Source organism: Ranitomeya imitator, chromosome 9 (assembly GCF_032444005.1).
Source record: "Ranitomeya imitator isolate aRanImi1 chromosome 9, aRanImi1.pri, whole genome shotgun sequence".
Lineage (NCBI taxonomy): Eukaryota > Metazoa > Chordata > Amphibia > Anura > Dendrobatidae > Ranitomeya > Ranitomeya imitator.
In genome coordinates this window covers 138270297-138297605 of record NC_091290.1, presented here as the reverse complement: position 1 = coordinate 138297605, position 27309 = coordinate 138270297, and the positions used below count along the sequence as shown (strand labels likewise).

Here is a 27309-nt window from a genome sequence, read left to right as displayed (position 1 = left end):
CATTTATTTATGTAAAAAAAAATAAAACAATAAATGTACACATATTTGGTATCGCCGCGTCCGTAACGACCCGCTCTATAAAACTATCCCACTAGTTAACCCCTTCAGTGAACACCGCAAAAAAAAAAAAAAAAAACAAGGCAAAAAACAACGCTTTATTATCATACAGGCGAACAAAAAGTGGAATAACACGCGATCAAAACGACGGATATAAATAACCATGGTACCGCTAAAAACGTCATCTTGTCCCGCAAAAAAAAAGCCGCCATACAGCATCATCAGCAGAAAAATAAAAAAGTTATAGCTCTCAGAATAATGCGATGCAAAAACAATTATTTTTTTATATAAAATAGTTTTTATTGTGTAAAAGCGACAAAACATAAAAAAATTACATAAATGAGGTATCGCTGTAATCGTACTGACCCGAAGAATAAAACTGCTTTATCCATTTTACCACACGTGGAACGGTATAAACGCCCCCCCTAAAAGAAATTCAGGAATTGCTGGTTTTTGTTCATTCCGCCTCCCAAAAATCGGAATAAAAAGCGATCAAAAAATGTCATCTGCCCGAAAATGTTACCAATAAAAACGTCAACTCGTCCCGCAAAAAACAAGACCTCATATGACTCTGTGGGCCAAAATATGGATAAATTATAGCTCTCAAAATGTGGTGATGCAAAAACTATTTTTTGCAATAAAAAGCGTCTTTTAGTGTGTGACAGCTGCCTATCATAAAAATCCGCCAAAAAACGCTATAAAAGTAAATCAAACCCCCCTTCATCACCCCCTTAGTTAGGGAAAAATAATAAAATGTAAAAAAATGTATTTATTTCCATTTTCCCATTAGTGCTAGGGTTAGGGCTAGGGTTAGGGCTAGGGTTAGGGCTAGGGCTAGGGTTAGGGCTAGGGTTAGGGCTAGGGCTAGGGTTAGGGTTAGGGCTAGGGTTAGGGTTGTGGTTAGGGTTTCAGTTATAATTGGGGGTTTCCACTGTTTAGGCACATCAGGGGGCGTCCGATCTCAATTCCAGCCAATTCTGCTTTGAAAAAGTAAAACAGTGCTCCTTCCCTTCCGAGTTCTCCTGTGTGCCCAAACAGTGGTTCCCCCCAACATATGGGGTATCAGCGTTCTCAGGACAAGTTGGACAACAACTTTTGGGGTCCAATTTGTCCTGTTACCCTTGGGAAAATAAAAACATAGGGGATAAAATATCATTTTCGTGGAAAAAAAAATATTTTTTATTTTCACGGCTCTGCGTTATAAACTGTAGTGAAACACTTGTTGGTTCAAAGCTCTCACAACACATCTAGATAAGTTCCTTGGGGGGTCTAGTTTCCAATATGGGGTCACTTGTGGTGGGTTTCTACTGTTTAGGTACATCAGGGGCTCTGCAAATGCAACATGACACCTGCAGTCCATTCCATCTAAGTCTGCATTTCAAACGGTGCTCCTTCCCTTCCGAGCTCTGCCATGCACTCAAACGGTGGTTCCCCCCCACATGTGGGGTATCAGCGTACTCAGGACAAATTGGACAATAACATTTGTGGTCCAATTTCTCCTGTTACCCTTGGGAAAAAAAAATTGCGGGCTAAAACATCATTTTGTGGAAAGAAAAAATGATTTTTTAATTTTCACAATGCTACATTCTAAACTTTAGTGAAACAATTGGGGGTTAAAAGTGCTCACCACACATCTAGATAAGTTCCTTAGGGGGTCTTCTTTCCAAAATGGGGTCACTTGTGGGGGGTTTCCACTGTTATGAGGCTCTCCAAATGCGACATGGCGTCCGATCTCAATTCCAGCCAATTTTGCATTGAAAAGTCAAATGGCACTCCTTCCCTTCCGAGCTCTGCCATGCACTCAAACAGTGGTTTATCCCCATATATGAAGTATCGACGTACTCAGGACAAATTGCACAACAACTTTTGGGGTCCAATTTATCCTTTTACCCTTGGGAAAATAAAACATTTTGGGCAAAAAGATCATTTTTTGTGAAAATTAATAAAAAATTTTTTTTTACGGCTCTACATTATAAACTTCTGTGAAGCACTTGGAGGTTCAAAGTGCTCACCACACATCTAGATTAGTTCCTTAGGGGGTCTACTTTCCAAAATGGTGTCACTTGTGGGGGTTTCCACTGTTTAGGCACATCAGGGGCTCTCCAATCGTGACATGGGCTCCGATCTCAATTCCAGCAAATCTTGCATTGAAAAGTCAAATGGCGCTCCTTCCCTTCCGAGCTCTGCCATGTGCCCAAACAGTGGTTTACCCCCACATATGGGGTATCAGTATACTCAGGACAAATTGTACAACGACTTTTGTGGTCCAATTTCTCCTGTTACCCTTGGTAAAATGAAACAAATTGGACCTGAAGTAAAAATTTTGTGAAAAAAAAAGTTAAATGTTCAATTTTTTTAAACATTCAAAAAATTCCTGTGAAGCACCTGAAGGGTTAATAAACTTTTTGAATGTGGTTTTGAGCACCTTGAGGGGTGCAGTTTTTAGAATGGTGTCACTTTTGGGCATTTTCTGTCATATAGACCCCTCAAAGTCACTTCAAGTGTGAGGTGGTCCGTAAAAAAAATGGTTTTGCAAATTTTGTTGCAAAAATGAGAAATCGCTGGTCAACTTTTAACCCTTATAACGTCCTAACAAAAAAAAATTATGTTTCCAAAATTGTGCTGATGTAAAGCAGACATGTGGGAAATGTTGTTTATTAACTATATTATGTGATATAACTCTCTAATTTAAGGGCATAAAAACTAAGAGTTTGAAAATTGCTAAATTTTCATAATTTCCGACAAATTTTTGTTTTTTTCACAAATAAGTGCAAGTCATATCGAAGAAGTTTTACCACTATCATGAAGTACAATATGTCACGAGAAAACAGTGTCAGAATCACCAGGATCCGTTGAAGCGTTTCAGAGTTATGACCTCATAAAGTGACAGTGGTCAGAATTGTAAAAATTGGCCATGTCACTTAGGTGAATACAGGCTTTGGGGTGAAGGGGTTAACATTAGATATTTGTATTATTCATGCTGCATAGTCAGCATGAATAGTAAAAAGTTGTTCACAAAGGGTTAATAGCAGCGTTACACTGCGGTCAACGCTGCCATTAACCCTGTGTGAGCGCTAACTGGAGGGGAGTATGCGGGTGCCGGGCACTGACTGCGGGGAGGAAGGAGCGGCCATTTTTTTCCGGACTGTGGCTGTCGCTGATTGGTCGCGGCAGCTATGACAGGCAGCTGCCAAGAACAATCAGCGAATGAATATCCGTGACAGAAGGACAGACAGACAGACAGACGGAAGTGACCCTTAGACAATTATATAGTAGATGTAGATAAGCCCTGAAAGCCAGAGGCCGCATCTTATATTGGACAAAATGCTGTCAGGTTCCCTTTAAAGCTTCTCGTGGCGCTGGCCCTTTAAGACTGGTTGGCGGAGCGCGGTTCCTTCCTGCCAACCACACGGCTCTCGCGAGAAGTCAGCGCGGCAACTCCCGGCGTGCCTCGCGCGGGTTGATGACGAAGGCGGCGGCGGCCATGTTAGTTTAGGCCTCTGATCCGGAGAACGCAGAAAGGAAGAAGCGGAAGGAGAGAGAAGATCTCCGGGCGGCGGCAATCCGTGTCCATCCGGCGGGGGCGGCACCATGAGCGGCGGGACGCCGTACATCGGCAGCAAGATCAGCCTCATCTCCAAGGCGGAGATCCGATATGAGGGCATCCTGTACACCATCGACACCGAGAACTCCACGGTGGCCCTGGCCAAAGGTACCGGGGGCGGGAGGGCGACGGGGAGTTACACCCCCTATATACCGCGTACTCCTCACACCTCTGTATATACACCCCCTATATACCGCGTACTCCTCACACCTCTGTATATACACCCCCTATATACCGCGTACTCCTCACACCTCTGTATATACACCCCCTATATACCGCGTACTCCTCACACCTCTGTATATACACCCCCTATATACCGCGTACTCCTCACACCTCTGTATATACACCCCCTATATACCGCGTACCCCTCACACATCTGTATATACACCCCCTATATACCGCGTACTCCTCACACCTCTGTATATACACCCCCTATATACCGCGTACTCCTCACACCTCTGTATATACACCCCCTATATACCGCGTACTCCTCACACCTCTGTATATACACCCCCTATATACCGCGTACTCCTCACACCTCTGTATATACACCCCCTATATACCGCGTACTCCTCACACCTCTGTATATACACCCCCTATATACCGCGTACTCCTCACATCTGTATATACACCCCCTATATACCGCGTACTCCTCACACCTCTGTATATACACCCCCTATATACCGCGTACTCCTCACACCTCTGTATATACACCCCCTATATACCGCGTACTCCTCACACCTCTGTATATACACCCCCTATATACCGCGTACCCCTCACACATCTGTATATACACCCCCTATATACCGCGTACTCCTCACACCTCTGTATATACACCCCCTATATACCGCGTACTCCTCACACCTCTGTATATACACCCCCTATATACCGCGTACTCCTCACACCTCTGTATATACACCCCCTATATACCGCGTACTCCTCACACCTCTGTATATACACCCCCTATATACCGCGTACCCCTCACACCTCTGTATATACACCCCCTATATACCGCGTACTCCTCACACCTCTGTATATACACCCCCTATATACCGCGTACCCCTCACACATCTGTATATACACCCCCTATATACCGCGTACTCCTCACACCTCTGTATATACACCCCCTATATACCGCGTACTCCTCACACCTCTGTATATACACCCCCTATATACCGCGTACTCCTCACACATCTGTATATACACCCCCTATATACCGCGTACTCCTCACACCTCTGTATATACACCCCCCGGTATATACCGTGTACTCCTCACACCTCTGTATATACACCCCCCGGTATATACCGTGTACTCCTCACACCTCTGTATATACACCCCCTATATACCGCGTACTCCTCACACCTCTGTATATACACCCCCTATATACCGCGTACTCCTCACATCTCTGTATATACACCCCCTATATACCGTGTACTCCTCACACCTCTGTATATACACCCCTATATACCGCGTACTCCTCACACCTCTGTATATACACCCCCTATATACCGCGTACTCCTCACACCTCTGTATATACACCCCTATATACCGCGTACTCCTCACACCTCTGTATATACACCCCCTATATACCGTGTACTCCTCACTCATCTGTATATACACCCCCTATATACCGCGTACCCCTCACACCTCTGTATATACACCCCCTATATACCGCGTACTCCTCACACCTCTGTATATACACCCCCTATATACCGCGTACTCCTCACACATCTGTATATACACCCCCTATATACCGCGTACTCCTCACACCTCTGTATATACACCCCCCGGTATATACCGTGTACTCCTCACACCTCTGTATATACACCCCCCGGTATATACCGTGTACTCCTCACACCTCTGTATATACACCCCCTATATACCGCGTACTCCTCACACCTCTGTATATACACCCCCTATATACCGCGTACTCCTCACATCTCTGTATATACACCCCCTATATACCGTGTACTCCTCACACCTCTGTATATACACCCCTATATACCGCGTACTCCTCACACCTCTGTATATACACCCCCTATATACCGCGTACTCCTCACATCTCTGTATATACACCCCCTATATACCGTGTACTCCTCACTCATCTGTATATACACCCCCTATATACCGCGTACCCCTCACACCTCTGTATATACACCCCCTATATACCGCGTACTCACACCTCTGTATATACACCCCCTATATACCGTGTACTCCTCACACCTCTGTATATACACCCCTATATACCGCGTACTCCTCACACCTCTGTATATACACCCCTATAAACCGCGTACCCCTCACACCTCTGTATATACACCCCCTATATACCGCGTACCCCTCACACCTCTGTATATACACCCCCTATATACCGCGTACTCCTCACACCTCTGTATATACACCCCCTATATACCGCGTACTCCTCACACATCTGTATATACACCCCCTATATACCGCGTACTCCTCACACCTCTGTATATACACCCCCTATATACCGCGTACTCCTCACACCTCTGTATATACACCCCCTATATACCGCGTACTCCTCACACCTCTGTATATACACCCCCTATATACCGCGTACTCCTCACACCTCTGTATATACACCCCCTATATACCGCGTACTCCTCACACCTCTGTATATACACCCCCTATATACCGCGTACTCCTCACACCTCTGTATATACACCCCCTATATACCGCGTACCCCTCACACCTCTGTATATACACCCCCTATATACCGCGTACCCCTCACACCTCTGTATATACACCCCCTATATACCGCGTACCCCTCACACCTCTGTATATACACCCCCTATCTACCGCGTACCCCTCACACCTCTGTATATACACCCCCTATCTACCGCGTACCCCTCACACCTCTGTATATACACCCCCTATCTACCGCGTACCCCTCACACCTCTGTATATACACCCCCTATCTACCGCGTACCCCTCACACCTCTGTATATACACCCCCTATCTACCGCGTACCCCTCACACCTCTGTATATACACCCCCTATCTACCGCGTACCCCTCACACCTCTGTATATACACCCCCTATCTACCGCGTACCCCTCACACCTCTGTATATACACCCCCTATCTACCGCGTACCCCTCACACCTCTGTATATACACCCCCTATCTACCGCGTACCCCTCACACCTCTGTATATACACCCCCTATCTACCGCGTACCCCTCACACCTCTGTATATACACCCCCTATCTACCGCGTACCCCTCACACCTCTGTATATACACCCCCTATCTACCGCGTACCCCTCACACCTCTGTATATACACCCCCTATCTACCGCGTACCCCTCACACCTCTGTATATACACCCCCTATCTACCGCGTACCCCTCACACCTCTGTATATACACCCCCTATCTACCGCGTACCCCTCACACCTCTGTATATACACCCCCTATCTACCGCGTACCCCTCACACCTCTGTATATACACCCCCTATCTACCGCGTACCCCTCACACCTCTGTATATACACCCCCTATCTACCGCGTACCCCTCACACCTCTGTATATACACCCCCTATCTACCGCGTACCCCTCACACCTCTGTATATACACCCCCTATCTACCGCGTACCCCTCACACCTCTGTATATACACCCCCTATCTACCGCGTACCCCTCACACCTCTGTATATACACCCCCTATCTACCGCGTACCCCTCACACCTCTGTATATACACCCCCTATCTACCGCGTACCCCTCACACCTCTGTATATACACCCCCTATCTACCGCGTACCCCTCACACCTCTGTATATACACCCCCTATCTACCGCGTACCCCTCACACCTCTGTATATACACCCCCTATCTACCGCGTACCCCTCACACCTCTGTATATACACCCCCTATCTACCGCGTACCCCTCACACCTCTGTATATACACCCCCTATCTACCGCGTACCCCTCACACCTCTGTATATACACCCCCTATCTACCGCGTACCCCTCACACCTCTGTATATACACCCCCTATCTACCGCGTACCCCTCACACCTCTGTATATACACCCCCTATCTACCGCGTACCCCTCACACCTCTGTATATACACCCCCTATCTACCGCGTACCCCTCACACCTCTGTATATACACCCCCTATCTACCGCGTACCCCTCACACCTCTGTATATACACCCCCTATCTACCGCGTACCCCTCACACCTCTGTATATACACCCCCTATCTACCGCGTACCCCTCACACCTCTGTATATACACCCCCTATCTACCGCGTACCCCTCACACCTCTGTATATACACCCCCTATCTACCGCGTACCCCTCACACCTCTGTATATACACCCCCTATCTACCGCGTACCCCTCACACCTCTGTATATACACCCCCTATCTACCGCGTACCCCTCACACCTCTGTATATACACCCCCTATCTACCGCGTACCCCTCACACCTCTGTATATACACCCCCTATCTACCGCGTACCCCTCACACCTCTGTATATACACCCCCTATCTACCGCGTACCCCTCACACCTCTGTATATACACCCCCTATCTACCGCGTACCCCTCACACCTCTGTATATACACCCCCTATCTACCGCGTACCCCTCACACCTCTGTATATACACCCCCTATCTACCGCGTACCCCTCACACCTCTGTATATACACCCCCTATCTACCGCGTACCCCTCACACCTCTGTATATACACCCCCTATCTACCGCGTACCCCTCACACCTCTGTATATACACCCCCTATCTACCGCGTACCCCTCACACCTCTGTATATACACCCCCTATCTACCGCGTACCCCTCACACCTCTGTATATACACCCCCTATCTACCGCGTACCCCTCACACCTCTGTATATACACCCCCTATCTACCGCGTACCCCTCACACCTCTGTATATACACCCCCTATCTACCGCGTACCCCTCACACCTCTGTATATACACCCCCTATCTACCGCGTACCCCTCACACCTCTGTATATACACCCCCTATCTACCGCGTACCCCTCACACCTCTGTATATACACCCCCTATCTACCGCGTACCCCTCACACCTCTGTATATACACCCCCTATCTACCGCGTACCCCTCACACCTCTGTATATACACCCCCTATCTACCGCGTACCCCTCACACCTCTGTATATACACCCCCTATCTACCGCGTACCCCTCACACCTCTGTATATACACCCCCTATCTACCGCGTACCCCTCACACCTCTGTATATACACCCCCTATCTACCGCGTACCCCTCACACCTCTGTATATACACCCCCTATCTACCGCGTACCCCTCACACCTCTGTATATACACCCCCTATCTACCGCGTACCCCTCACACCTCTGTATATACACCCCCTATCTACCGCGTACCCCTCACACCTCTGTATATACACCCCCTATCTACCGCGTACCCCTCACACCTCTGTATATACACCCCCTATCTACCGCGTACCCCTCACACCTCTGTATATACACCCCCTATCTACCGCGTACCCCTCACACCTCTGTATATACACCCCCTATCTACCGCGTACCCCTCACACCTCTGTATATACACCCCCTATCTACCGCGTACCCCTCACACCTCTGTATATACACCCCCTATCTACCGCGTACCCCTCACACCTCTGTATATACACCCCCTATCTACCGCGTACCCCTCACACCTCTGTATATACACCCCCTATCTACCGCGTACCCCTCACACCTCTGTATATACACCCCCTATCTACCGCGTACCCCTCACACCTCTGTATATACACCCCCTATCTACCGCGTACCCCTCACACCTCTGTATATACACCCCCTATCTACCGCGTACCCCTCACACCTCTGTATATACACCCCCTATCTACCGCGTACCCCTCACACCTCTGTATATACACCCCCTATCTACCGCGTACCCCTCACACCTCTGTATATACACCCCCTATCTACCGCGTACCCCTCACACCTCTGTATATACACCCCCTATCTACCGCGTACCCCTCACACCTCTGTATATACACCCCCTATCTACCGCGTACCCCTCACACCTCTGTATATACACCCCCTATCTACCGCGTACCCCTCACACCTCTGTATATACACCCCCTATCTACCGCGTACCCCTCACACCTCTGTATATACACCCCCTATCTACCGCGTACCCCTCACACCTCTGTATATACACCCCCTATCTACCGCGTACCCCTCACACCTCTGTATATACACCCCCTATCTACCGCGTACCCCTCACACCTCTGTATATACACCCCCTATCTACCGCGTACCCCTCACACCTCTGTATATACACCCCCTATCTACCGCGTACCCCTCACACCTCTGTATATACACCCCCTATCTACCGCGTACCCCTCACACCTCTGTATATACACCCCCTATCTACCGCGTACCCCTCACACCTCTGTATATACACCCCCTATCTACCGCGTACCCCTCACACCTCTGTATATACACCCCCTATCTACCGCGTACCCCTCACACCTCTGTATATACACCCCCTATCTACCGCGTACCCCTCACACCTCTGTATATACACCCCCTATCTACCGCGTACCCCTCACACCTCTGTATATACACCCCCTATCTACCGCGTACCCCTCACACCTCTGTATATACACCCCCTATCTACCGCGTACCCCTCACACCTCTGTATATACACCCCCTATCTACCGCGTACCCCTCACACCTCTGTATATACACCCCCTATCTACCGCGTACCCCTCACACCTCTGTATATACACCCCCTATCTACCGCGTACCCCTCACACCTCTGTATATACACCCCCTATCTACCGCGTACCCCTCACACCTCTGTATATACACCCCCTATCTACCGCGTACCCCTCACACCTCTGTATATACACCCCCTATCTACCGCGTACCCCTCACACCTCTGTATATACACCCCCTATCTACCGCGTACCCCTCACACCTCTGTATATACACCCCCTATCTACCGCGTACCCCTCACACCTCTGTATATACACCCCCTATCTACCGCGTACCCCTCACACCTCTGTATATACACCCCCTATCTACCGCGTACCCCTCACACCTCTGTATATACACCCCCTATCTACCGCGTACCCCTCACACCTCTGTATATACACCCCCTATCTACCGCGTACCCCTCACACCTCTGTATATACACCCCCTATCTACCGCGTACCCCTCACACCTCTGTATATACACCCCCTATCTACCGCGTACCCCTCACACCTCTGTATATACACCCCCTATCTACCGCGTACCCCTCACACCTCTGTATATACACCCCCTATCTACCGCGTACCCCTCACACCTCTGTATATACACCCCCTATCTACCGCGTACCCCTCACACCTCTGTATATACACCCCCTATCTACCGCGTACCCCTCACACCTCTGTATATACACCCCCTATCTACCGCGTACCCCTCACACCTCTGTATATACACCCCCTATCTACCGCGTACCCCTCACACCTCTGTATATACACCCCCTATCTACCGCGTACCCCTCACACCTCTGTATATACACCCCCTATCTACCGCGTACCCCTCACACCTCTGTATATACACCCCCTATCTACCGCGTACCCCTCACACCTCTGTATATACACCCCCTATCTACCGCGTACCCCTCACACCTCTGTATATACACCCCCTATCTACCGCGTACCCCTCACACCTCTGTATATACACCCCCTATCTACCGCGTACCCCTCACACCTCTGTATATACACCCCCTATCTACCGCGTACCCCTCACACCTCTGTATATACACCCCCTATCTACCGCGTACCCCTCACACCTCTGTATATACACCCCCTATCTACCGCGTACCCCTCACACCTCTGTATATACACCCCCTATCTACCGCGTACCCCTCACACCTCTGTATATACACCCCCTATCTACCGCGTACCCCTCACACCTCTGTATATACACCCCCTATCTACCGCGTACCCCTCACACCTCTGTATATACACCCCCTATCTACCGCGTACCCCTCACACCTCTGTATATACACCCCCTATCTACCGCGTACCCCTCACACCTCTGTATATACACCCCCTATCTACCGCGTACCCCTCACACCTCTGTATATACACCCCCTATCTACCGCGTACCCCTCACACCTCTGTATATACACCCCCTATCTACCGCGTACCCCTCACACCTCTGTATATACACCCCCTATCTACCGCGTACCCCTCACACCTCTGTATATACACCCCCTATCTACCGCGTACCCCTCACACCTCTGTATATACACCCCCTATCTACCGCGTACCCCTCACACCTCTGTATATACACCCCCTATCTACCGCGTACCCCTCACACCTCTGTATATACACCCCCTATCTACCGCGTACCCCTCACACCTCTGTATATACACCCCCTATCTACCGCGTACCCCTCACACCTCTGTATATACACCCCCTATCTACCGCGTACCCCTCACACCTCTGTATATACACCCCCTATCTACCGCGTACCCCTCACACCTCTGTATATACACCCCCTATCTACCGCGTACCCCTCACACCTCTGTATATACACCCCCTATCTACCGCGTACCCCTCACACCTCTGTATATACACCCCCTATCTACCGCGTACCCCTCACACCTCTGTATATACACCCCCTATCTACCGCGTACCCCTCACACCTCTGTATATACACCCCCTATCTACCGCGTACCCCTCACACCTCTGTATATACACCCCCTATCTACCGCGTACCCCTCACACATCTATATACTGTATTTTGTGGATTATAAGACGCACCCCATATTTTGAGGAGAAAAATAGTTTATTTAACCCCTTTACCCCCAAGGGTGGTTTGCACGTTAATGACCAGGCCAATTTTTACAATTCTGACCACTGTCCCTTTATGAGGTTATAACTCCGAAACGCTTCAACGGATCCTGGTGATTCTGACATTGTTTTCTCGTGACATATTGTACTTCATGATAGTGGTAAAATTTCTTTGATAGTACCTGCGTTTATTTGTGAAAAAAACGGAAATTTGGCGAAAATTTTGAAAATTTCGCAATTTTCAAACTTTGAATTTTTATGCAATTAAATCACAGAGATATGTCACACAAAATACTTAATAAGTAACATTTCCCACATGTCTCCTTTACATCAGTATAATTTTGGAACCAATTTTTTTTTTTGTTAGGGAGTTATAAGGGTTAAAAGTTGACCAGCAATTTCTCATTTTTACAACACCATTTTTTTTTAGGGACCACGTCTCATTTGAAGTCATTTTGAGGGGTCTATATGATAGAAAATGCCCAAGTGTGACACCATTCTAAAAACTGCACCCCTCAAGGTGCTCAAAACCACATTCAAGAAGTTTATTAACCCTTCAGGTGTTTAATAGGAATTTTTGGAATGTTTAAATAAAAACGAACATTTAACTTTTTTACACAAAAAATTTACTTCAGCTCCAATTTGTTTTATTTTACCAAGGGTAACAGGAGAAATTGGACCCAAAAAGTTGTTGTCCAATTTGTCCCGAGTACGCTGATACCCCATATGTGGCAGTAAACCACTGTTTGGGCGCATGGGAGAGCTCGGAAGGGAAGGAGCGCTGTTTGACTTTTCAATGCAAAATTGACAGGAATTGAGATGGGACGCCATGTTGCGTTTGGAGAGCCACTGATGTGCCTAAACATTGAAACCCCCCACAAGTGACACCATTTTGGAAAGTAGACCCCCTAAGGAACTCATCTTGATGTGTTGTGAGAGCTTTGAACCCCCAAGTATTTCACTACAGTTTATAACGCAGAGCCATGCAAATAAAAAATATTTTTTTTTCCACAAAAATTATATTTTAGCCCCCAGTTTTGTATTTTTCCAAGGTTAGCAGGAGAAATTGGACCCTAAATGTTGTTGTCCAATTTGTCCTGAGTACGCTGATACCCGATATGTGGGGGGGAACCACCATTTGGGCGCATGGGAGGGCTCGGAAGGGAAGGAGCATCATTTGGAATGCAGACTTAGATGGATTGGTCTGCAGGCTTCACATTGCGTTTGCAGAGCCCCTAATGTACCTAAACAGTAGCAACCCCCCACAAGTGACCCCATATTGGAAACTAGACCCCTCAATGAACTTATCTAGATGTGTTGTGAGAACTTTAAACCCCCAAGTGTTTCACTACAGTTTATAACGCAGAGCCGTGAATATACAAAATCTTTTTGTTTTCCCACAAAAATTATTTTTTAGCCCCCAGTTTTGTATTTTCCCAAGGGTAACAGGAGAAATTGGTCCACAAAAGTTGTTGTCCAATTTGTCCTGAGTACGCTGATACCCCATATGTTGGGGTAAACCCCTGTTTGGGCACACAGGAGAGCTCGGAAGGGAAGGAGCACTGTTTTACTTTTTCAACGCAGAATTGGCTGGAATTGAGATCGGACGCCATGTCGTGTTTGGAGAGCCCCTGATGTGCCGAAACAGTGGAAACCCCCCAATTATAACTGAAACCCTAATCTAAACACACCCCTAACCCTAATTCCAACGGTAACCCTAACCACACCTCTAACCCTGACACACCCCTAACCCTAATCCCAACCCTATTCCCAACTGTAAATGTAATCTTAACCCTAATTTTAGCCCCTACCCTAACTGTAGCCCCAACCCTAGCCCCAACCCTAGCCCCAACCCTAGCCCTAACCCTAGCCCTAGCCCTAGCCCTAGCCCTAGCCCTAACCCTAACCCTAATGGGAAAATGGAAATAAATACATTTTTTTTATTTTTCCCTAACTAAGGGGGTGATGAAGGGGGGTTTGATTTACTTTTATAGCGAGTTTTTTAGCGGATTTTTATGATTGGCAGCCGTCACACACTGAAAGACCCTTTTTATTGCAAAAAATATTTTTTGCAATACCACATTTTGAGAGCTATAATTTTTCCATATTTTGGTCCACAGAGTCATGTGAGGTCTTGTTTTTTGCGGGACGAGTTGACGTTTTTATTGAAAACATTTTTGGGCATGTGACATTTTTTGATCGCTTTTTATTCCGATTTTTGTGAGGAAGAATGACCAAAAGCCAGCTATTCATGAATTTCTATTGGGGGAGGCGTTTATACCGTTCCGCGTTTGGTAAAATTGATAAATCAGTTTTATTCTTCGGGTCAGTACGATTACAGCGATACCTCATTTAGATCATTTTTTTTATGGTTTGGTGCTTTTATACGATAAAAACTATTTTACAGAAAAAATAATTATTTTTGCATCGCTTTATTCTCTGGACTATAACTTTTTTATTTTTTTGCTGATGATGCTGTATGGCGGCTCTTTTTTTGCGGGACAATATGACGCTTTCAGCGGTACCATGGTTATTTATATCTGTCCTTTTGATCGCGTGTTATTCCACTTTTTGTTCGGCGGTATGATAATAAAGCGTTGTTTTTTGCCTCGTTTTTTTTTTTTTTTCTTACGGTGTTTACTGAAGGGGTTAACTAGTGGGACAGTTTTATAGGTCGGGTCGTTACGGACGCGGCGATACTAAATATGTGTACTTTTATTGGTTTTTTTTTTTTATTTAGATGAAGAAATGTATTTATGGGAATAATATTTTTTTTTTTTCATTATTTTGGAATATTTTTTTTAATTTTTTTTACATATTTGGAAATTTTTTTTTTTACTTTTTTACTTTGTCCCAGGGGGGGACATCACAGATCAGTGATCTGACAGTTTGCACAGCACTCTGTCAGATCACTGATCTGACATGCAGTGCTGCAGCCTTCACAGTGCCTGCTCTGAGCAGGCTCTGTGAAGCCACCTCCCTCCCTGCAGGACCCGGATCCGCGGCCATCTTGGATCCGGGGCTCGAGCAGGGAGGGAGGTGAGGAGACCCTCGCAGCAACGCGATCACATCGCGTTGCTGCGGGGGGGTCAGGGAAGCCCGCAGGGAGCCCCCTCCCTGCGCGGTGCTTCCCTGCACCGCCGGCACATCGCGATCATCTTTGATCGCGGTGTGCCAGGGGTTAATGTGCCGGGGGCGGTCCGTGACCGCTCCTGGCACATAGTGCCGGATGTCAGCTGCGATAAGCAGCTGACACCCGGCCGCGATCGGCCGCGCTCCCCCCGTGAGCGCGGCCGATCGGCTATGACGTACTATCCCGTCCAGGGTCAGATAAGCCCAGGGCACCTCGACGGGATAGTACGTCTAAGGTCACAGAGGGGTTAATAGTGATTTTGCAGGCTGGAATGAGAGGGTGTTCAGATGTTCTGCACTTTGCTGTGGGGGAACTCTGCCGACATTTAGTGAAAGGCCAGAGCCCCCCCGCAGTGCCATGGTTTTGTGTGTGGTGGACTCCGGGAAAATGGCCGCCGGGGGGCTACATGTGCAGATGGATATTTTGACACCAAGATATCGGGAGATGAGCTCAGATCTCCTCTCCGAGATCTTGGTGCCGAGATCTCTGTCTGCGCATGCGCCACCCTCCCCGGCAGCCATTTTCCCGGAGTCTACCACACACAAAACCATGGCACTGCGGGGGTTCTGGCCTTTCACAAAATGTTGGCAGAGCCCCCCACAGCAGCACCGCCAGGCACCCGCCTTCTGCTTGGGTTTATTTCCACCTTCTGTTTTCGGTGATCGCTAGTGAATAGTAACAATTATGTGATCATGTTTTTTTTTACTTGTCTAAGCTTTATCCCTAAGATAAAGTGAACCGTCTGCACATGCTCACATGTAGCGGTATCAGTCCTGCACTATAGGTGCTGGTGCAGCAATAAAAATGGCGCCTGTACTGTAGCTGTCCGACCTGCCAGTCATGAGAGATCTATTGCAGAAGTCATATGGAAATTAGGCTGCAAGTGCACAGGGGTCGTGTGCAGGTATACTTCTATCTAATGATGTCATTGTGGAGGGAGGTGCTTTATTGTTAACTAGCGCATGTCCAGTAGCCAATAGATACAATACGTGAATAGTTTGGATGGCGGCTGCCACAGGAAGTGAGTTCCAGCGACTGGACAGATGATGGGAGTTGTCATCTTCTGCAGTGTACACAATGGTAGTGCCGGATTTTGACCGCACCAGTCGTCGCCCCTTGTCCAGGTTAGGGCTGCGCAGCTGTAACCTCCGTCTTTTCCTTCTCTTACCTTGTTGACTTTCTCCCTGGCAGTCCGCTCCTTCGGAACAGAGGACCGACCCACAGAGCGGCCTATTCCTCCCCGAGATGAAGTGTTCGAGTACATCATATTCAGGGGGAGCGACATCAAGGACCTCACGGTCTGTGAACCCCCGAAACCCCAGTGCTCCTTGCCTCAAGACCCTGCGATAGTCCAGGTAGGTGATGCCTGCCCTAATCCTTTCTCATAGATTGCGTTGAGTTATACTGATTTTTGGTCAGTGTTCAACCAAAGTGATTGGTTTCCCTGCAGCTCCCCCGCAGGGGGTAAGCGGCATTACAGGGACGGCTCCCTCAAATAATAATAATAATAATAATAATAATTTTATTTATATAGCGCCAACATATTCCGCAGCGCTTTACAAATTATAGAGGGGACTTGTACAGACAATAGACATTACAGCATAACAGAAATACAGTTCAAAACAGATACCAGGAGGAGTGAGGGCCCTGCTCGCAAGCTTACAAACTATGAGGAAAAGGGGAGACACGAGAGGTGGATGGTAACAATTGCTTTAGTTATTCGGACCAGCTATAGTGTAAGGCTCAGGTGTTCATGTAAAGCTGCATGAACCAGTTATCTGCCTAAGTATGTAGCAGTACAGACACAGAGGGCTAATACTGCATAAAGTGTATGAGAACATGATGCGAGGAACCTTTTTTTTTTTTTTATTATTATAAATAGGCCACACAGGGATCGTTAGGTTAATGCATTGAGGCGGTAGGCCAGTCTGAACAAATGAGTTTTTAGGGCACGCTTAAAACTGTGGGGATTGGGGATTAATCGTATTAACCTAGGTAGTGCATTCCAAAGAATCGGCGCAGCACGTGTAAAGTCTTGGAGACGGGAGTGGGAGGTTCTGATTATTGAGGATGCTAACCTGAGGTCATTAGCGGAGCGGAGGGCACGGGTAGGGTGGTAGACTGAGACCAGGGAGGAGATGTAGGGTGGTGCTGAGCCATGGAGTGCTTTGTGGATGAGGGTAGTAGTTTTGTACTGGATTCTGGAGTGGATGGGTAGCCAGTGTAATGACTGGCACAAGGTAGAGGCATCGGTGTAACGGTTGGTGAGGAATATGATCCTGGCAGCAGCATTCAGGACAGATTGGAGCGGGGAGAGTTTTGCAAGAGGGAGGCCGATTAGTAGAGAGTTACAATAGTCCAGACGAGAATGAATAAGTGAAACAGTCAGAGTTTTTGCAGAGTCGAAAGTAAGAGAAGGGCGAATTCTAGAAATGTTTTTGAGATGCAGGTAAGAAGAGCGAGCCAGTGATCGGATGTAGGGGGTGAATGAAAGGTCAGAATCAAGGATGACCCCAAGGCAGCGGGCATGTTGCTTTGGAGTAATGGTGGAACCGCACACGGAGATGTGCATGTTTTGCTTTGACCCTCTGTTGCTGTTGTTGCTGCCACTTCTCACCCTGCAGTCCGTAGTGTCAAGGGGCAGCTCAGACCAACCCTGCGCTGAATATGGCGATTCCAAGACTTCCAGCATGGAGGAGCACCGCACTTTGTTAAAATTTTACTGTGTTAGCAGGGTCGCTTATTAGAACGGTCTTGAGTTTAGGTAAAGGCTTATTCCCCCACCTAAAAAAAAAAAAAAAAATTGTCAGGGTCTCAGCAATCAGCAAGTTATTCCCTGTGTTGTCCTATGGCTGGGGGTGACTTCTTTATGTGGGGAATAAAGACTTTGGACGTTACTGTTGTCCATGTTCTCATATTTGTGTTTCTCTTCAGTCGTCTCTAGGGTCTACGTCAGCATCTTCATTCCAGACTGTTGGCTCCTACGCTCCGTTCAGCAGGATGCCGGCGTACAGTCAGTTCAGCGCCAGCTCTCTAGTGCCCCAACAGTTTGGATCTGTTGGAGTCGGTAAGTTTCTTTCTCCACCAGAATAGTGAGTGCAGCTCTGGAGTATAATACAGGATGTAACTCAGGATCAGTAATGTATGTACACAGTGACTGCACCAGCAGAATAGTGAGTGCAGCTCTGGGGTGTAATACAGGATGTAACTCAGGATCAGTAATGTCATGTATGTACACAGTGACTCCACCAGCAGAATAGTGAGTGCAGCTCTGGGGTATAATACAGGCTGTAACTCAGGATCAGTAATGTAATGTATGTACACAGTGACTGCACCAGCAGAATAGTGAGTGCAGCTCTGGGGTATAATACAGGATGTAACTCAGAATCAGTAATGTCATGTATGTACACAGTGACTGCACCAGCAGAATAGTGAGTGCAGTTCTGGGGTATAATACAGGATGTAACTCAGGATCAGTAATGTCATGTATGTACACAGTGACTGCACCAGCAGAATAGTGAGTGCAGCTCTGGGGTATAATACAGGATGTAACTCAGGATCAGTAATGTAATATATGTACACAGTGACTGCACCAGCAGAATAGTGAGTGCAGCTTTGGAGTATAATACAGGATGTAACTCAGGATCAGTAATGTATGTACACAGTGACTGCACCAGCAGAATAGTGAGTGCAGCTCTGGGGTATAATACAGGATGTAACTCAGGATCAGTAATGTCATGTATGTACACAGTGACTGCACCAGCAGAATAGTGAGTGCAGTTCAGGGGTATAATACAGGATGTAACTCAGGATCAGTAATGTAATGTATGTACACAGTGACTGCACCAGCAGAATAGTGAGTGCAGCTCTGGGGTATAATACAGGATGTAACTCAGGATCAGTAATGTCATGTATGTACACAGTGACTGCACCAGCAGAATAGTGAGTGCAGCTCTGGGGTATAATACAGGATATAACTCAGGATCAGTAATGTCATGTATGTGCACAGCGACTGCACCAGCAGAATAGTGAGTGCAGCTCTGGGGTATAATACAGGCTATAACGATGGATCAGTGCACAATGCAATATTTTTACATTTACTGACATTTTTCATCAAATATGTTTGTTTTTGTTTTTTTAATTCGATGATTTAATACCCTTTTTTAATTTTTTATAAAAGCAGGGAACACCTTGACCTCATTTGGTGCTGAAAATACAACGGGCACTGCTCTTCCCCCATCCTCCGCTGTGGGTTCTTCATTTAATCAAGAAACAAGGACTCTGAAAACGCAGTTATCGCAAGGTAACGGCCGTCGTCTGAATTTTCTGGCACAATCACCAGATAGATGTGATCGGCGTCCGTCTGATCCTTGTCATGTATGAAGGTGGCAGATTCTCCAGGTCATCCATGTGCTGCACTGATAATGGGGGCACGTCTGTTCCTTTCCTTGCTTGGTTTTCTGCTCTATGAATGCACCTTCCTTTCTATTAGCGAATTTACAGTTGGATTTATTATATACAGAACTCTTCCGGGTAAACCCTTTTTTTTTTTCTTTTGGACATCCGATGTCCGATTTCCTGCTTTGAGGTGGGCTCCAGCGCTGAGCCCACCTCAAAGCCGTGACATGTCAGCTGTTTTCTACAGCTAACGTGTGCACACAATAGGCGCGGACGGAATCGTGATCGAGGGTCAGCGGTGCGTCGGCACGACAACCAGAGGTCTCCTTGAGACCTCTATTGTTGTTGATGTCAGATTGCTGTGAGCGCCACCCTGTGGACGGCGCTCATAGCAAGTCAGAAATTCTGCTACATAGAGGCGATCTGAGCATCACCTCTATGTAGCAGAGCTGATCAAGTTGTCAGCTTCTAGTCTCCCATGGAGGCTATTGAAGCATGCCAAAAGTATTACAAAAAATGATTAAAAATATATATTAAAAAAAAAACATAAGTTCAAATGACCCCCCCCTTTCAAAATAAAACAATAAAAATAAAATCAAACACAGACATATTTCGTATCGCCTCATTCAGAATCGCCCGTTCTATCAATTTAAAAAAAAAAAAAAAAAAAAGATTAACCTGATGGCTAAATGGAGTAGTGAGAAAAAAAAAGTCAAAACGCCAGAATTAAGTTTATTTGGTCGCCGCAACATTGCATTAAAATGCAATAACGGGCAATTAAAAGAACTTATCTGCACAAAAGTGGTATTATTAAAATGTCAGCTCGGCACGCAAAAAGTAAGACCTCACCCGACCCCAGATCGCGAAAAATTTTGACCCTACAGGTATCGGAAAATTGGACAGTTTATATATTTTATTTATTTTTTTTTTTTTTAAGCAAACTTTGGAATTTTTTTTTCACCACTTAGATAAAAAAAAAATAACCTAGACATGTTAGGTGTCTGTGAACTCGTAATGACCTGGAGAATCATAATGTCAGTTTTAGCATCTAGTGAACCTAGCAAAAAAGCCAAACAAAAAACAAGTGTGGGATTGCATTTTTTTTGCAATTCCCATTTTCTAGTACACGACATGGTAAAACCAATGGTATCGTTCAAAAGTACAACTCGTCTCGCAAAAAATAAGCCCTCACATGGCTGTATTGATGGAAAAATTAAAAAAAAGTTATGGCTCTGGAAACGAAAAAAGCTGTCATGAAAAGGTTAAATTCTATTTTTTTTTTTTTTTAAATGTGTCTGACATGTTTCTGTTCTATGGGAACCTGTCTCTCGGCTGATGATTCTCCTCTGCTATTTAGGGAGGACAAGCCCCTTGCTAGATCCCTTACGGAAGAGCCCAACCCTTGAACAAGGGGTCCAGACAGCACCCGCCGCTCCGGCTCCTGCGGCAGCGGGCATCGGCAGGCGAAGTCCTGTATCTTCTAGATCTTTGCCATCCGCGAGCCAAAAGACGTTGGAGAGTCTAGAGCAAAGAAAAGGTGAGAAAAACACTGATTGCACAGATTACCGTCTCCATTGTGCACGGACCTCCTTCATTCATTCCTTTTTTTCTTGCAGTTGATGTACAGAAGTCAAGACCTGAAATGGATCTGCTCCGGAATGACAAGCAGGACCCCAACAAGAGACACGTTGGTATGTATGCCTTGGGGGGGCTCAGGAGCGTCACCTCCGATCCTGTGAATCCCAGAAATTGGACCCCTTACCTCTGTCATAAAGGGATGTCTGCTTCTTTAACCCTTCCAGCACCTTTGGGCGGACCTCAGCCCAGAAGAGGACGCGGTGGCCACAGGGGCGGCCGTGGAAGATTTAACGTAAGAAGAGACGGCCCGATGAAGTTCGAAAAAGACTTTGACTTTGAAAGCGCAAATGCACAATTCAACAAAGAAGAAATCGACAGAGAGTTTCACAATAAGTTAAAAATTAAAGGTGAGAAGTTTTCAGGGGCTGCTTTGTGTTTTTTTTTTTTTTTTTTATCGGACCCTTTAAAGATTAACTATTTTGTACGGTGTCGATCACAGACTTTTACATTTTCTTGTTCTATTCCTTATTTTTTCAATGCTGGTCCAGACGATAAACCTGAGAAGCCCGTGAATGGGGAAGATAAAGCCGACTCTGGGGTGGACACTCAGAACAGTGAAGGAAACGCCGAGGAGGAGGAAGTGCCGGCGAGCTGTTACTACGACAAAACCAAATCATTCTTCGACAACATCTCCTGTGACGATAACAGGTACAACTCCTGCACCCGTCATCTCTCTGCATTGGTTTTTCACACTTGCATTAGAAGATGAATTAAGAGCCTATGCTAGATCGCACACGTGGCAGCTTGTACTGCGCTAATCCAAGGGAATATCTGGGTGACTTCCCACGGATTGTTGTCCTGTCTCTGGCGTACTCCATCTTGCCGTAGAGATGGATTGAGGCATGTTGTCAGAAATGGTTTCTTCATTTTGCTTTCTCATTCATTTCTAATTAAAATAAAATTCTTCCCCCTTTCAGAGATCGAAGACCTACCTGGGCAGAGGAAAGGAGGATCAATGCAGAGACGTTTGGACTTCCTCTACGTTCCAGAGGCCGCGGGGGCTACCGAGGTAGAGGAGGCGGAGGGGGGATGGGTTACCGCAGAGGCCGAGGAGGCGAGAGGAGAGGCGGCCCTCCAGGAAGCAATTACGGGCCTCCCCGAGGTTTTCGCGGTGGATACAGAGGAGGACGCGGAGGAAGAGAGTTTTCAGACTATGAATACAGGGTAAGATCAACAGAATGACCTGAGAAAAGCAGGGATTAAAAGTATCCGACCGGAACCTAGCGAGGAGTCAAGTGATTGACCAGACCCTTGGCTTCCGAACAAGGAGCCCCTTGAACGGCCTCCTTCCTGTCAATATCTCGGGCTCCTTTATTTGATTAGCTGGGGTGCTGTGACATCTTAATGCCGCCTAATAAGAGACGCTGGGATGCATTTATATGGGGTCTTAATATCGGCCCTGAGAATTTAGGCTCTGCTCCTTTTCCTGTTTTTATCACTTGCCCATTTGATTTTCCGGTACTCCAAGCTGTGCAGGGAATGGCCCCTGACGCAGCACGGAGCTAAGGCAATGCAGCGCTTCTTTCCTAATGGTGGGTCGGACCACCAACCATAATAAAACATCATTGAGATAAGTTACCACTATAACAGCAACCTAATGTTTTTTTTACTTTTCTCTTGCAGAAAGACAACAAGGTGGCTGCCTAGTCCAGGACAGAAGGTGTTCGTTTGTTTTTTTTGTCCTTCTGGAGAACTTGTGCTCCATCTTTTGTGAAGAATGACATTTATCTTGATGTATATTTTGTCACCAGCACTGGGGGGGGAGGGAGGGGAAAGGGGATTTTGACTACGTAACGAAATGTCTTCAGTGCAGCGGGGTCCCGCCAGAAACTCCTGTTTCCTATTTGTTTTTTTATACACTCGGGAGGTCCCTGCAACACTAAAGTACTAGAAACGGGTGGCAGAAAAGTGACAAATCTTTCCATTTGTACAACATTATTGAAGCAGAAGAGTGAAGTCTGACACGACATGGGACGGGAGCTCGGATTTTTTTTTTTTTTTTTTTCATGCATTTTTGCAGTTTACTTTGTCTGTTTTTGAAGGGGTTTTTTTTTTTTTTTTTCTTATATTGACGTCCCGGCCGCCCCTTCTTCCTGCCTCAGACTCTGGATAGCAGCACATTTAGTCGGGTTTAGTACAGGGAGATACCGTTTTCTTAGGCAAAGGACACTTTGTTTTTGTTTTTTTGTTTTTTTTAATATATATATAGTTGTGAGATTGAGTTGATCCCACTGCCAAAGAACCCCCCCATGTCCCGAGCTTTGTTAAAGACGACAACCTTTGTATCTGGCGATGCATCTAGTGGCGCGTTCACCATCATCTCATTGTGGCGGGTTTTATTTTATTCTTCTATGAGACGCTTCCATTAGATGTAAAGTTTTTTTTTTTTTTTTTTTTTTTCTATAGGCACAGAGATTAAAAAAACAAAACCTATTTTGAAGTGCAGCAACATTAAACTTTCTGACGAGCCTGTAAACTAAAGAGTCCGCTTTATGGTTCACCATGTGCTAATCAGTATTTCTAAAATTTTAATTTTTTTCTTTTTTTCTTTAGCATTTCTTTTAATTTTTCCGTCTCCGTTCACATACAGAGCTGCGTTAAGCCATCTGCAGGTCGGCCTTTGGAAGTAAAACTGCAGGTTTCTAACCTGAATTCTCTGGGCTGCTTTGGATGTGAATAGAGTAGTATTGGATAAAGCATTTGTGTAAACTTAACGGCTGAGGCCACAAACCCGTGTGAACGTTACCAGTCTTTTTTTTTTGTTTGTTTTTTTGTGACCATGGACCCATTAACCATAGACCTGCCATGCTCCCCCTTCCCTAAACAGAGCCTATTAAAAAAAAAAAAAAAAAAAGCTATTGAGTCCTCTACTTTACTGGTAGCCCCCCCATGGCTTCGTCTGCTATATTTAGGTTCACGTTAATAATTTTTGTAAAATAATAAGTCAGGTGGAGGCTGTGGGTTTTCGTCTCCTGCCTTGAAATCCCCCTGAAATGTTTTTTGCATTGTAGCCCAAAGACGAGGGGAATAAGAGTAGAGACGACTAAACCTGAAGAGGAGAAATGCCGCAGAGTCGTTTTACGGCTTATCTTACCCCCTACACCTGTGACTGCTGAAAAAAGGGATCCAAAGATGTCATAGGGGTGTTTATTTTTTTTTTTGTTTTTTGACAGTTTGCGCTTTTATTATTTTTTGGTTTTTTTCATTTGTGTTTAAAAGTTGATAAGCAAAACAGAAGTAGATCAGAGTCCACGTCCGTAATTTATTGGCCTCTCCTGCTGGCCGCAGCCTGCAGTGTGATCCTGGTTACACATCTCATACTCTAGTCGCATCCAGAGCTGTGTAGGGCGAATTTTATTACTTGACCCTATCTCTGGAATGAAGGTTTTAATCTCATCCGCTTTTTTTTTTATTTGTTTCCGCACCTTACATGAGACTAACGAACAGCGAGTGCCTGGAGTTTGACATATCGTGGTCTGTGCTAACATTGGGGCAGCGGTAAGATGTGCAATTCTACAGCCTGTGCTCAACTTTTGAATGCAGCTCTGGATGTGACTAGAGTAGAGCCATGTTCATACATCAAAAAAAAAACAAAACAAGCTTTTGTCTTTGCAATTTTGCGCTGAAATAGGCAATGGCAATCTTCTCAAATTGTGGCATTTTCCTGCAAAGAAAGTTGAAAAGCGTCTCCAGACGTCCAGTGGGAACAAGTTTTCATTAAGTCGCATCCGTTTTGCTGATAAAAGGCAGCAGATTTTCTGTACAGGGAAAACTTGTGTGATCACAGCCTAATAAAGACAATGTAAGATGACTTGTGACCCCAGCATTGTTTAACATTGAGGGAAATTTTATTTTTTTTCCTTTTATTAAGTCACCTATCATGAAATTGATAGTGGGGGTCTGTCAGATGGGGGGGGGCACTGTTATAATAGGTCTGCAGTGTGCATGCCTGAACCCCCGCTCTGCAAAAAGCAAAACGTAGACCCCTACAGAATGAGTGGAGCAGCGGACTGGCGTACACACTAAAGTGCCCCCTTATGCTCTCGGACCCCCACAATCTTGTAGGTAGGTGATGACCCCTTTAAATCACTGCATTTATGTCCTCCACCTCCAGAGCAGTGTGAATGCTGGACATGTATAACATTACGTGTGGTCTCGTTCACCTTCTGATATTTATTCATTTACAAGGTGGCAGCCCCTGCGATGGTTCTACCAAGAGGGTCCTGGCTTGGGGTGGAAATGGCACTTAATGGTAAAAATTCAGTTTCTAAATAGCACTTGATAGGAGGGTCTTGCGTCCTGGCGTAGACTGCTATATGTAGCCACGGGACCACTGGTGTTGGTTTTATAGCCGTAGTGAAACTACAGCTCCCAGCACGCCATGTTGGCTCGTGCTCGGAGAAGGCCATTGCCCTCCTATCTCTGCTACGACTGCCTGCACTTTCCTGAGCGAAGAGAGTCCGATCGCTTGCAGTCTGTCCCTTTAGAATAGATGGGTCCTGGGGAATAAAATACAAGCCCTGTAAATGCCTCACACTGGTTCACCTGAGGGGGGCGCTAATGTGCAGCTACAGAAGGTGACTGTGCTCAGTCCTATTAATCATTACATCCAGAATCTGCTGTATTTAGGGAATTGACGTTATCTGTCTCACGTACCTCCGCCAGTGTGTGCATATGACGAACCACCAGGGGGAGCAGTGAGACTTGGTGTCTGGGGGATGTAGCAGCAGACTGGTGTGAATGGAGTCAGAGACCACATGTAAAAGGAAGGTATGTACAGGGATCCTGGACATCACGTGAAGGACGGGTGTAGTGCGGACTGTCTGCGGCGGGGGGTGATGCACAAGCGGCTGGGCGACTATTCATTGCATGTTACTGAAGTGTGGACGGCTCATCAGGGTGATATATAAATATATATATAGATATTTTTCTTGTACCTGTACAAAGGATAACATTGTAATTCTTTTGGAGAACAAAACCCTGCAAATGTTTTTATTCTAAGGCAGAATAAAAGTTCAAATAAAAAACAAGTTTTTATTTTTGTCTTGTTTTCGCTCATTGGTTTGCAATAGTGGGAAACCTTTTTGGGTGGGTCAGTGGTAAATCATGGTCTGTATACAGACTGCAGTCCCCACCTGAACCCTCAGCTTTATAGGGGTCTGCATGGACCACTTGTTGTATAAACGGATATATATATATATATATATATATATATATATATATATATATATATATATATAATTTGTGCTCCTCTGCAGTCCAGTGATGGTTCTGATAAGTGGTCCGAGGACGAGGTTGCTCAATGGAACTCAACTCCTTAGTGTTTACTCCGTCTACTCCAATCCTAAAAAAAAGAGAACACAATCCATCTGCCTCCCCCATAAGCTGTACAGAGGGGGCACTATTGCTGAGCACAGTCTGATGCCAATGCTGTCTCCTGGTGCTGTGGCAGTGCTCTTTACGCTGCGCACATTCAGGATTTGTGGATTTTTCCCTCACCCTGTATTCATTGACTGGTTTTGCCTGAAATTCCTCAGCACGGTGCACAAGGTTCATGAATTTAGAGCAAATGAAAAAGCATTCGTATATAACACTGTTGTACTTTATCCCACAAGTTTGTGTTGGTGGACTTTGCTTGTTGAATTTTTTTTCTCTGCATGTTTTTTTTTTTTT

At 46.3% G+C, this 27309-nt stretch overlaps 1 protein-coding gene across 1 annotated transcript; it reads left to right on the top strand.

Moving 5' to 3' along the window:
* The first annotated feature begins 3510 nt into the window (after positions 1-3510).
* On the top strand, positions 3511-26666 carry LSM14A (LSM14A mRNA processing body assembly factor). The gene is made up of 10 exons (XM_069739205.1): positions 3511-3769; positions 16792-16955; positions 18535-18667; positions 19781-19903; positions 21356-21535; positions 21615-21689; positions 21801-21983; positions 22125-22284; positions 22554-22800; positions 23260-26666. The coding sequence occupies exons 1-10, from the start codon at positions 3649-3651 to the stop codon at positions 23281-23283; spliced, it is 1410 nt and encodes a 469-aa protein (XP_069595306.1). The 5' UTR covers positions 3511-3648; the 3' UTR covers positions 23284-26666.
* The last annotated feature ends 643 nt before the right edge of the window (positions 26667-27309 follow it).